The sequence below is a fragment of the Amphimedon queenslandica genome, unplaced genomic scaffold (assembly GCF_000090795.2).
Source record: "Amphimedon queenslandica unplaced genomic scaffold, v1.1 AMPQUscaffold_13496, whole genome shotgun sequence".
NCBI classification, from domain to species: Eukaryota; Metazoa; Porifera; class Demospongiae; order Haplosclerida; family Niphatidae; genus Amphimedon; species Amphimedon queenslandica.
This window is the reverse complement of record NW_003546268.1, coordinates 409,920-421,917: the sequence shown is the minus strand read 5'-3', so window position 1 is coordinate 421,917 and position 11,998 is coordinate 409,920. Positions and strand designations below refer to the sequence as shown.

General features: G+C 32.4%; 2 protein-coding genes across 14 annotated transcripts; one reads left to right on the top strand and one right to left on the bottom strand.

Moving 5' to 3' along the window:
- The first annotated feature begins 563 nt into the window (after nucleotides 1-563).
- On the top strand, nucleotides 564-7,137 carry LOC109580356 (uncharacterized). Of its 13 annotated transcripts, none has more exons than XR_002184207.1 (19): nucleotides 564-594; nucleotides 646-890; nucleotides 1,339-1,420; nucleotides 1,970-2,057; nucleotides 2,116-2,190; nucleotides 2,427-2,468; nucleotides 2,748-2,817; nucleotides 2,972-3,099; nucleotides 3,173-3,315; nucleotides 3,376-3,439; nucleotides 3,484-3,593; nucleotides 3,636-3,735; nucleotides 3,790-3,898; nucleotides 3,974-5,870; nucleotides 6,196-6,362; nucleotides 6,447-6,520; nucleotides 6,565-6,680; nucleotides 6,725-6,822; nucleotides 6,881-7,137. XR_002184207.1 is itself a non-coding variant. In XM_019993398.1 (6 exons), the coding sequence occupies exons 3-6, from the start codon at nucleotides 6,453-6,455 to the stop codon at nucleotides 6,925-6,927; spliced, it is 321 nt and encodes a 106-aa protein (XP_019848957.1). In that variant the 5' UTR covers nucleotides 5,880-6,117; nucleotides 6,196-6,362; nucleotides 6,447-6,452; the 3' UTR covers nucleotides 6,928-7,137. The 13 variants fall into 13 exon arrangements, 1 of the variants encoding a protein (XP_019848957.1); XR_002184213.1 differs by having other exon boundaries at nucleotides 3,790-4,089; nucleotides 5,653-5,870; XR_002184212.1 differs by having other exon boundaries at nucleotides 3,790-4,089; nucleotides 5,635-5,870.
- A 2,694-nt stretch (nucleotides 7,138-9,831) lies between these two features.
- LOC109580339 (probable helicase with zinc finger domain) lies at nucleotides 9,832-10,912 on the bottom strand. Its single transcript, XM_019993367.1, has 3 exons — nucleotides 10,496-10,912; nucleotides 10,369-10,444; nucleotides 9,832-10,322 (listed from the first exon to the last, which is right to left on the bottom strand). Exons 1-3 carry the CDS (start codon nucleotides 10,532-10,534, stop codon nucleotides 9,934-9,936), a joined length of 504 nt encoding a protein of 167 aa, XP_019848926.1. The 5' UTR covers nucleotides 10,535-10,912; the 3' UTR covers nucleotides 9,832-9,933.
- Between the last annotated feature and the right edge of the window lie 1,086 nt (nucleotides 10,913-11,998).

Genomic DNA, 11,998 nt, shown 5'->3' with positions numbered 1-11,998 from the left:
GTTTCCAATCCCTTTCATTTACTCTATTATCTATGGCGCATCGCACCATGCCTGGCCCCACCCAGTGCTAGTCTCGCCGCCCAGACCATTCCCCAGCCTACAGACTAATCCAGTGCATGACTGGTTGCACCAGTGACCAGTTGCACTTAACTACTTCCAGGCTGCCAATTGCAAACAATAGAGCTAAATTGGCACAACTATGCAGGGCTACAACTATGTGGCTTGGCCAGCAGGCAATTATGGCTACTTTTAAAATTCTTAGATATTGATGTGGACCATTTTGATTACTTTTTGGTGGCTAGATCTAGATGTAGATGTTGACCATCTTGTTGATGTTCTTGATTTATTGAAGAGATGTGGGTTCCTGAAACAAAATAACACGAGCTTGGACTGAGACTAGGACTAAGGAAGAATACTCTAGATATCATTGAAAGGAAGTAGACTATCATGGTGATGTATCTCGTTGCATGTCTGAGTTTATATCCCACTGGTTAAGTAGAGCTGATAATGTTGACAGTAGAGGAGGAATCACTTTGGACTCACTGTCAGATGCTCTATGATCTATGAATGAAACTGCTGTAGCTGAGAAGTTAAGTGAGTCAACCATAACTATGTTTTGTAACTATTAAATCATTGTATTTTTAGTCATAAAATAACATCATGTTCTTCTTAATAATCATCATACTGTTCTGTCGCAACCTCTTTGTGATTCTGTTAGTATTGCTTGGTTACTTTTTGCTGAGTGTATTTTAACACAAGAAGCAGTTAGTAGAGTGGTATCAGTTATTCTCTCTATTCTGAATCAACGTAAGGCTCTATTTACTGCTGTCAAAGAAGCCATTCAAACTAATCCCACCAGTTTACATACGTTTGCTTATGTATTGTGCACAGTAAGTACTAATGTACATTAGGATAAGCTTTACTGGACGATATTAGTGAGTAATTACTTCGATGTGTTGGTTGTTCTACTGTATCCCACATGTGTATGGGATTGGCTTTGTTGTTATTATCGATGAATAATTGAATATAGATCTACATGTATGACGTGATAAGATTATAGTGTACCTTAAGGTTACTTTTAAATACAGGTACTATTAATTGCGAATTTTGCGTTTGGGTTAAAATCGCAATTATTAATACGCACAATTATTAATAATGACATCATGATGCCATATAACTATTAGTAATAATTACTTAATTGCAATTTTTAATGCCAGCAAAATCTCCTCATGCTAAAATCGCAAAATTTAGTACCCGCAATTAAAAGTCACTCTAAGGTATACTGATGCATAGCCTAGCTAACTACACTGTAATGAAAACTATTTATTATGTGTTTAGGTAAGAATTTTCCTGAAGTGGTTCTTGTTACTTAAGCTATTGAAAATCATGATGTACATGTACATGTAGCTTAATTCACAAGGTAATAATCATTAATAAATGATACTACATGTGTACTTTAATATCAATAGATAAAGCAAGTACTTTTGAAGTCAAAATACCACCTATTACACAATCTGATTTGTTTTTGTTATTTATGTTATCAATGTATGTACAAATTGTTTATAGTTTTACCTTTGTGATGCATTGTAGGTACATGTACACATACATGTAGTACTAATACTGAAGTTGCTATTAATTTATCATCTATTATTTTGTTGTTTTCAAGGTATTGTTAGTTTTATGAATCCCCACTTATCATTGAAAAAAATATATTGTATAAGAGTTGAAGTTCCTGTTCCAAAACGTTTTTGTGGAGTATACATGTAGCTCAATAAGAGCCTCTTACAAGGATGTTGTAAAATGTTTGCAGTTTATTAAAGAGGAAATTAGATGTCTATTATCAAAGAATTCCTCTCTTGTTATAGCACTACACTTAGTAAAAAAGTAGAAAAATGCTCAGATATTCCTAGCATCCTTCTTCATTTTAAAAATTAATGTTTAATATAACTAATATTGAACTACTTTGTAGTGTAGTGGAAGAAATGGAGATCACTGAAGCAAAGGAACACATTGAGGCATGTAGAGCTGAGTTAAAGGAATTCTATAAATCAATCTCAGTTAGTCTTTGTCTTGAAAAAATATTTGACTCTGTTTCTCATTTTCAATGTGAAACAGCGACTTTTATTTTTGACTGGAAGCCAGAGGAACATGTGCTTGAAGAAATAAAGGACATTCTGTCAGAAGTGTCAGGTAAACTACTGATCATTAAGTATATAGGGTAGTCAACTTCAATATCAGTCACCTGCTCCTTTCCATTTCTGATGTGGGGTTTACTGTATTGAGGATGATAGAGAATATTCATAATTATACTAATGATACAAGCATTAAAGAAAATGACTTTTGGTAATGATGACACAAAATGTTAGACAAAACGTACTTATTATGAACAATGAATATTGTTTTATGTATTCTTGTTTTGTTTCTAGAAACAAAAGGAAAATAATCAAGAATTGCTTTAGCATACAGAGGTCAGTTAGTGAATCGTAAATTCCTTTAATTAATTGTATCTGCATTTGTTTTTATGATTTAAAATGAGTTATTTTTGTGGGCCTAAATTCATGTACATGTACATGTATTTTATGGTGTAGACTTTGCTCCTTGTGGGACAATTCATAGTTTTTTTTTGATTGCGAGTGAAGCACTTTAATGATTTTGTGTTTGTGGTACTTCCCAAAGAAAACCCATAGATAAAATACCATAAAAATACCTGCTATATATGGTAATGTCTATTTAATTATTATGTACAGGTTGTTTCTTATTATTATACTTAAAGAAGCTGAATATAAACTAAGAGATGCTATCAGTAGCAAAGAGAAGGTACATGCATCTACTATGTCATGAGCTGCAAAATTCATGACAATAAGAAGTATATGTAGCTCATTTATGATGAATCATTTACATGTACATGTAGCTGTATGCATCATTATATTTCCAGAATTTTTAATTTTTGTGCCTTCTAATTGGGAAGTAGCTGATTGAAACATGTACTATTAGAAGAACCACTTTATGAGATAAAAGAGGTCAATAAAGCACTGTCAGACAAATCATCAAAAATGAAGGTTGATTATTTGAGAATACTTTCCAGTAATACTGGTTCAGGTTAGAGTATAGTTTTACTAATTATACTATTACTTATATGATTAATTACAGCTGCCTTTAATTAATTAATTAGGAATAACTCTTGAAATTGATGGTTGAAAATTTCAAATGACAAGTCCAGATTATCAGCCATAGATAATAAAAATAATAATAGAGACATTGCAAGAAAAAATAACATTTATGAATATGCAACTAATTACTGAAAGAGAATGCAAAGTAAAGATTGTTAAGGGTTTATTGATGATGTGTTTCATTTGATTGTTGAACTTTGAATAGATTTGATTGAGCTTGAGAGTAAAAGACAGAGAAAATTACCAATAATTGAAAAAAAATGTTTAATGTAAGTGTGAAACAGACAGGTATCTACTTTCCTTTATTTTATAGGTTAAATAAATTATAATTGTAATCATCCTGTCAATAATAGACTATTGTCTTCAATCTTCATTGTACAAAAAGACAATTTATTACCCATTGTACTTGATAAAGCTTATGAGGTTTATTTTTTATTCTACTACCATTCTCCTCATTTTTTTCAGTTAATGAAAATTAGCTCCTCACATTCCTATTGAGAGATGTCGTTTAGTTAAATATGATTATTTTGATAAAGTAATGGAATAGTCCTTTGATCTTAGTGAAGTAAGTTTCATTTATTTGCATGCATGTTGTTGTAATTATCTTCCTTAATTGAAGTATCATACTATGGGACAGATTGTTGGTGGGGCTAAATGGTGTTATCATTTTGGATTATTCTTAGAAACTAGCAAGGAAGATAAAGTATTCAAAAAATACAATGATCGAGGTTAATTTGGTTTTTAACAATGTCAATATGTGCATATCTAATTACGTGTATGCGTGTTTGATGATGTACATGTAGGTATTAATTTAATGATATCAGTGGTTGATCTGTCAACTGGTGAAATATCACCAGCTAAACCATTGAGAAGTGAAAAGAATTGGACTGTTGGAGAAGCAAAGCAATACATGGAAGAAGTAAGAGGAAGGATATATTTTATATTAATGTAACACACAGTTATGGCGTAAGGATTGGACTTCCGACAGCAATACAGCACAAAGCACTAAGTAATATTAGTTGCTGTTGAGATTCCACATTTGCATCAGTTGCATGCATCACTCTATAGATTGTGCAGGAGTACAAGTGCATGTACATTTACCTCGAAGGTTTTGCACTCATAGAAAAGTTTTTGAAAAGTTTGATGCACTGTTTATGTTTCGACGAGACAAAGAGACATTTTAAAACCATGCTGTGCTCATTAGGATGATTTTCTTCACATGGCAGTCTGCACGATGATTGATGCAGTATCCAATAGTTATGGAAAATTTGCAATAAGCTGACAATCATATGGTAAAGGACTATTATAAGCCTATTTTACAACTGGTAGAGCGTTTTATTTTGTTTCTTCATCACAAGGAGCTTCTGATCATTATTTGCTAGTGATTATATGAAGCCAATTAAGTAGCCTATCAGGCAGTGCCTTTGAAACACCCATGTACTATACTACATCTATAATGTCATTTATATTCATCCCTCCATTGATGTGGTCAATTTTTTTAGTTATTTAATATCAATTTGTCGTGTATGAGATTAGTAATTAAGAAGGATGGTTTCTGGCAGTGTCATACTTCTTTCAGTGATATTAGTGATGTAAAAAGTACTTTGGGGAATGTACATATAGGAGAAACATTTAGAGTTAGCTCATTTGCAAGTACATGCATGTAAACATGCAAGTACTACCGTATAGCTGTTGATTTTCAATGGTACAATATTTTGTGTTTTTTCCAAAATTTCCTTAGAAGCTAATATTTATGGGTATATTCGTGTCTGGCAGTTAGTAAGCTTCTTTTCACTTTGACCTACAGCACTAGTTTCTGATACATGACTTATAGTGGAATATGGAGTAACAAACAAAGACTCTAGCTCCTCCATTGGCTTGGAAATGGTAGTTAGAGCTTAGCCTCTGAATGGCTTGTTAATTAGTTTTTATGTGTATGTGTAGGTGGTAGAGGTTAAAACTCCTTTGATAAAAATGCTCCGCAAAATTAACAAAAATTAATACCCCACGAAAATTACCAATAATAAAGTATCTTTAATACTGTATTAAAGTATTGGCCATTGGGATTCTGTAAGAAGCACTGACTGAGCTGTAAAATAGGCAGTGGGAAAAGGGGCGGTGAAGGGGCCTGAGCCCCCCCCCTCAGTCTTAGAACAAAAGGGGCTAAGCCCACCCCCCCCCACCCTGAAATTCTCCACAACCTAAAATGAAACTTACTTTTATTAGTAACACTGCATTTGCTGTCAGTATTTTCTTTGAGAAAAACACAAAGAAAACAACTTGAAACCCATTAACAGAAAATTAAAGCCATTTTGTATGAGGCCATACCTATCACTGCCTATGCAGTTCATGTATGCTGGAAATATTCACAAAACTGTCATTCTCCTAATTAATTCCCTGCCACTGGCTGCCAGTAGTGTATACAGCTAATCATGATTATTTTAATTGTGTTGTACTTCTTTAGCTCTTTCCATGCATACAGTTCTATGTATCATCAGATCCTGAAGATTATCAAAAAAATACAAAGATAGCTTGATGTACGAATATGTTGAGTTTCATTTCAACTCAATACTACTGAACATTACAATACCTCTCCTGGGCCTAAAGCTACACCTACATGTACTACAACTAATGAACATGAAGGAGGAGAAATAATGAAAATTATATCAGTAAATGAAGAATATAAAGGAAATGAAAAGAGTAAATTAATTAATTTATATTTCAATGCATGTATAACACTTGGTGATGATGAATATTAAACCTAAGGTTAAGTGCATATATACATGTACATGTACCTTATAGCATAAGGTGGTGTTATTATTGTAGAGTATAGAGTCATGCATTTGTCTGATGTGTGTGGATGCACTGTGGTCAGTTTAGACAAGCGCAGTGCTGCAGCTAGTGCATTATGTGGGGTGTAGGCACTAAGGAACCCCTGACTAAACTGGTAGGTGCTTGGCTTTGGCTTACTTTTTACACATTATAATCAGAAAATTAAACATTATGCATGTATTATTCAATACAGAGGTTCAGGTACTAGTTGACAGGAGTATAACCTTAGCTCAACTAAAGCAGGAGCTAGTTGCACTAATTGGTGTATCACCTACTGCATGGTTTTAGAGTGTTTAAAATAAAGAAGAAGAAATGAAGGGACTAGATGAGACAATAAGGAGCATTAATTCAGGATCTGAGGTAATTCAGCATAACAATACTCCTCACACTTTCTCTCTTGTTTTAATTGATCTCTCTATTACTCTGTTATCTCCTGGTTGATAGTAAGACATGGGTAGAGCAGCAGGAAGAGTAGGGCATAAAATTAAATTTATTTATTACAAGTTAACAATACAGAAGTAACAATAAATTAGTATCATAATGAATTTATTCCATTTTTTAGTTTTGTAGCTATGTGATGGATTTGATTGTTACAAATACACAAGTGGGAGAATTTAAGAAACAAATTATTGAAGAAGCAAAAGTGCAAGGAATTGACTGTGTCCTTGAATTAGAAAAGTACGTGTACATCATTTGACTGTATTATGTCATTTATCCTGTAGAATGAGACTACATGTTAAGAGTGGAGTTTCCCCTGGTACAGTATATTTTGATCATCAAAATTTTTATGCTAGTCAAATATATGTTGAACCACTGAATGGTTAGTATTTTTGCTCATGCATTTTGCTGATCTAGATTATTCTCATGTTATGAACCAGAGAAGATGGAGTATGAAACACAAGAGCAGGTGTATGTTATAAGATAGCATCCATCGCAATGTTCAGTTGATCCAATAGAAGAAATTATTCTGGATAATGATGATGATCCTAAGCATCTTATTAAAAAGTTTTTTATAATGTTGAAAATTAATTAAATTGACCTACATGTGCATGCATTTTATATTATGAGACAAGTCATTGAAATGTTCTTATTGCAATATTGTACATAATGCTTATATCAATATTGTGTGAAATAATATGATATACAATTTTTGGACTCGCCACGCTTGTGTAGGCAGGTACTATGCAGTTGGGTTGTCATTCTGTCACGAAAATTCCTGTTAATACCTAGTCAATATCTTTTTTACTGAGCTCTCCTGAGTTATAATTCTTTTAAAGCTTTGAGAAAATGGTGATTTATTAACGACCTGGTTCCTATAATTGAATTATAGATATTTACGTAGATCATAGATATTTATGATCTGCATAATGAACTGATAATGTCATTTTCTTACTCTGACGAGAAATTCATGACAAACCCACTGTAATATCTTATCTAGCAGAATCCTCTATAAGGCAGTCATCTTGTTTGTATAATTCTATAAGGCTAATTATGTGCATACATAGCTGCACAGGTGTGGATAGATCTATTACTTACTAGAAATCTCCCTTTCATTGCTGGTGATTGTATCTCAAATGGTAATGTTTTTTGGGAGTATTATATATTTAGATCTATATACTTGTTTCTTTTAGATATAATTCGAGTTTGTAATCCGGTGCTCAAATCTTATTTCATAGCTAGACTATTTAGCTGGCTACTTAGAAGTTTTGATAAATTTTTGTTAGCTAGCTGCTACATATACAAAAGGTAATTTCAATCATTCCAAAAATGCATATTAGCTGCTTGATTCACTTCTCCTTTCCACTGTACATTAATTTTATCAATTATCATTACCTTTGTCTATCTCCAGTTGATAATAAGACTATTATTAGAGCTTGCAGCACAACAAGGAGAGTACGGTATGAATTCATAATAATTACAAATTAACAATAAATCTACAGATGTATGAACATCGTAAGTTAATATATACTTGAATAACTTGATTTAGCTTCATAATGATGAAGGCATCATGAAGCAATGCAAGAATTTAAAAATAAATTATTATTAAAGAAGCAAAAGTACATACATCTTGTTACTAATTGACTATTATGTGATTGTGATGTGACTCATTCTGTAGAATGAGATTAAAATACAATAATGGAGTATGTGTACCCTCATAGAGTATATATCTTGATCGTCAAATGATTTTGAAAACTAGCAGTGAAATGTATGTGGAAACACTGGAAGGTCAGTTAATTTTGTATTAATTTTTTGTACATGTACATGTATTATGGTTGGGTCAAATTACTAAATCCATCAGTAAAATGATTATTTATCTGACTATATTTCTAATTGATCTCTTTAGAACTATTGCCTTCGATGTATAGGCTGGAGTTTATAGTTTTCTCTCTTTGCTTAAAAATTCATCCTCCTATTTTACATGTTCAATCAATTTTTTTTTTGTAATCATTCAATCTCTATACTTGCTCTTTAGTCAAGTCTAAGTTGCAATACTCTTTTCTCCTCCGCATTATTGCATATCAATCCTTTTTTAATGTTTCCCTTGTTTGTGGAATGTGCTCCCTCAAACAGACCTCAATCAGTCCAAAAACTACACATCATTTCATTAAGCATTCTTTCTTTTTCTCCACTCCAGCTGCCCCCATACTATGGTTTTTTACTATTACTTAATTTAATATGTAGTTTTATTCGTCTTTTCTTGGGGAATTCATTTACAAGTTAATGTATCATTTTTGTCTTATTAATTTTGTCCTTCATTGTCTGTTTTCTGATCGGTAAAATTTTGATAATAATACATTTAGCTGTTTCAATTAAAGGGGTAATGAGTAGATACATGGTTCAGTCTTGTATCCCTGCTTCTCTTTCATGTTTTTTTAATGTCTTATTTGTCATTTTTTGTAGTTATTTATTTTTTACTATTTTTTTGTTTTTGTTTCTTTATTTTATTTTTAGTTGATTTATTATTTACTATTATTAAGCTTATTGTTCTTACCATTTTTATTTTATTTTGTTGTCTCGATCCCCTCTAGTGTTTTCTTTCTTACATGCTTTTTATTATTATAGCATTTTAAGGAAAATAATCATAATAAATCACCTTTGCTTTGATGCCCAGACAGCTTTATATTATATCTATCACTCTTCTTCCAGTAGTAGATGGTGTAGTCTAACCTGCTCCTCCATTGTCTTTTTATTTTGTTTTGTTTTTTCTTCTTTTGTCTTATTATTTCTCTTTTGTTCATGTGTCTTCCCCTTTTCTCCCTTGTTGTACTTGTCATTTTTGTTGATTATATATAATAACAATAATTTTAATGAATTAATTGATATTTTACATTTTGAAGTTTCTAGATCTACATACCTACAGGTTAAAGAGGATTACAAAATACAAATCAAAAAGTAAACCTATAGTTTTATTTGTAGTGTCATATTAACTTATGTTATGCATACCATATTTCAAGAGTACTCTTGATTGTTATCAGGTTACTCTGATTATTTTGATTCATAGTGTCCCCTTAGCTACTGCCACAATGTTACTTATCACTGTTCTGTCTATTCATTTCAATACAGGATCAATTTTTATTATAATGACACTATAATAATTACCTCACCGCATGCCTGCTTATGACATGGGGAAACTATGAATCTGCTTACTATTATAGACTAACATGCACTGCAAGCATAATAAACCTGTACTAATTGATTCATAAATTATGTCTCAATCAGTACAGGTGTATTATGCAGGCAGTACATGTTATTTTCATGCTCTTGGTACTTGCTGCCATACTGCTGAGAGAGGTTATAAATACTGATTCCTTTACTGAGAAATATTATGTTCATTTAACACAGGAAAATTTACAATAACAGTTACTGTACAAGTATCTCTAAAAATGTCTGCATGTTTCTAAAGCACATATAAATAAGTATTATAATGTTATCAGTTTGTTTTGCTAGGTAAAAATGGGCTAATTTGATCACTATGCGTAATATAGTCCACACTTTTTGCTTTCACTGGTATTCCAAGTAGCTCTGTGCTAAGTTTTTTCTTTAAATTATCTCTTTGCTTTTGTTTGTAAGACTCAGGAAAAAAGATTGTATTATTTTCCAAGCAAATCCTCAAGTAGTGTTTCCAGCAGCGGTCTGGAAATTGCATCTCAGCTTTAAGCAGAGAGAAGGGATCACCTACAGCAACAACAAAAGATTTTGACCGACTAACAGCTGTGTTAAAAATCTGAGGATTTGTTAGACTCTTTGTCGGATTACTACTTGTGCCATCACTTTCAAGTGGCTCAAATGTGGTCAAAACAACAGCTTGAAACTCATGACCTAAACGACATATTGCATAATATGAAAGGTACAGTAACAAATATACCTTGAATTAAATATGACGGCAAAAGTGTTAGTTCACCCAAACCAACCTTTTTTAACTTAGATTCAATTATATTTAACTATAGAAACAGAAAATCATTAATGAAGTAATTGTGATACATGTAGCTTACTTGAGTTCTGAAAGGAGATATAATACACACATCACTCATCTTAACATGAATCTATTCTCGTGACCATAAAGAAAAATAATGCTGTGCCTGTCGCACAACTGCATCAGCTACAAACTCCATAAGTCCTTTTAGATCCTTACTTGGAGTGCCATTACAGTCACACCAATAAAATACAAGAGGATAACGTATTGCTGGATGCTGTTTTTCTGAACATGCCTCAGGTGCACAGGCAATTGGGTACTTGTAAATTGTTCTTGACAGGAACTTCACAATCTCAGGGCAACAACGATAATTTGTAGCTAAGTATTTCAGGTACTTAAAATCCTGTTGCTTGCCTGCAAACTCCTGGTATTTCTTCTCCAAACGCTCTAGCAATGAGTAAGCCAGACCATACTTCTTACTCTTTTTACCCAGAATAAGAACAGATGGTCCAACCTAAAATTGATAAAATTAAATAATTTTCATATAATTACATGTGTATTTTAGACCTGCTTGCTATCTCCTGCTACAATCACTTTAGTAGCAGCGTCTCCCAGAGAAAGAGGAGCTATTGCTTCAGGTTCTCTAACCTGTGCAGCTTCATCAAGAAGGATATGAGTAAAGCGAACTTTATTGAGGATTTTTGCCACTGGAAGTGAGCTCAGGTATGTTGTTATGATCACAAGGACATGATCATTAACGTGTTGTCCAAACACAATGTCACGTCTAAAATCAAATAATGTTCTGTTCATTACATTATTAGAAAAATTATAAGAATCCTAAAAATCATCTTAACTATCTACGTTTGCTACTTTCCTTTGATTGCAAATAATAGCTATTTGTAGTCATTCAGTGACCAGACATTAATTACTTAACACCACAGTTCCTTGTGTTACCACTGAAAGTCATTATAATCACAGTCCAGAAATGACTTGAATGTTACTGACACTAATGGTAATACACCACTACATGTTCTCTGTTATTGGACTCGCGTAGGCAGGTACTAAGCAGTTGGGTTGTCATATGAAGTCCCCATATTCTGCCATATATGAGAAAGACTGGCTATAGGGCATTACAAGTAGGAGAGTACAGAATTAAATTATTTTTATTACATGTTAACAATACAGAGGTTATGCAAATAGCAATTTTGCTATAATAATATAAATATAATTTTGTTCCCACATTAATTCACTTCTCTTTAATCTAATGATGGAGTCTATTGTTGCTAAGAATACACCAGTGAGAGAATTTAAGAAACAAATTATTGAAGAAGCAAGAGTACAAAGAATTGACTGTGTCCTTGAATTAGACAAGTAAGTACATCATGTGGCTATCATGCGACTATCATTTGACTTATTGTGTAGAAAGAGATTACTAAAGAAGAATTGAAGGTCATCTGGTAGAGTGTATCTTGATCATCAATTGATTGAGAGATATTCATATATATACTGGTAGTGAAATGTATATGGAAATATTGAAAGGTCAGTATTTTAAATAATGAGGCTATTATTCTCATACTCTAAT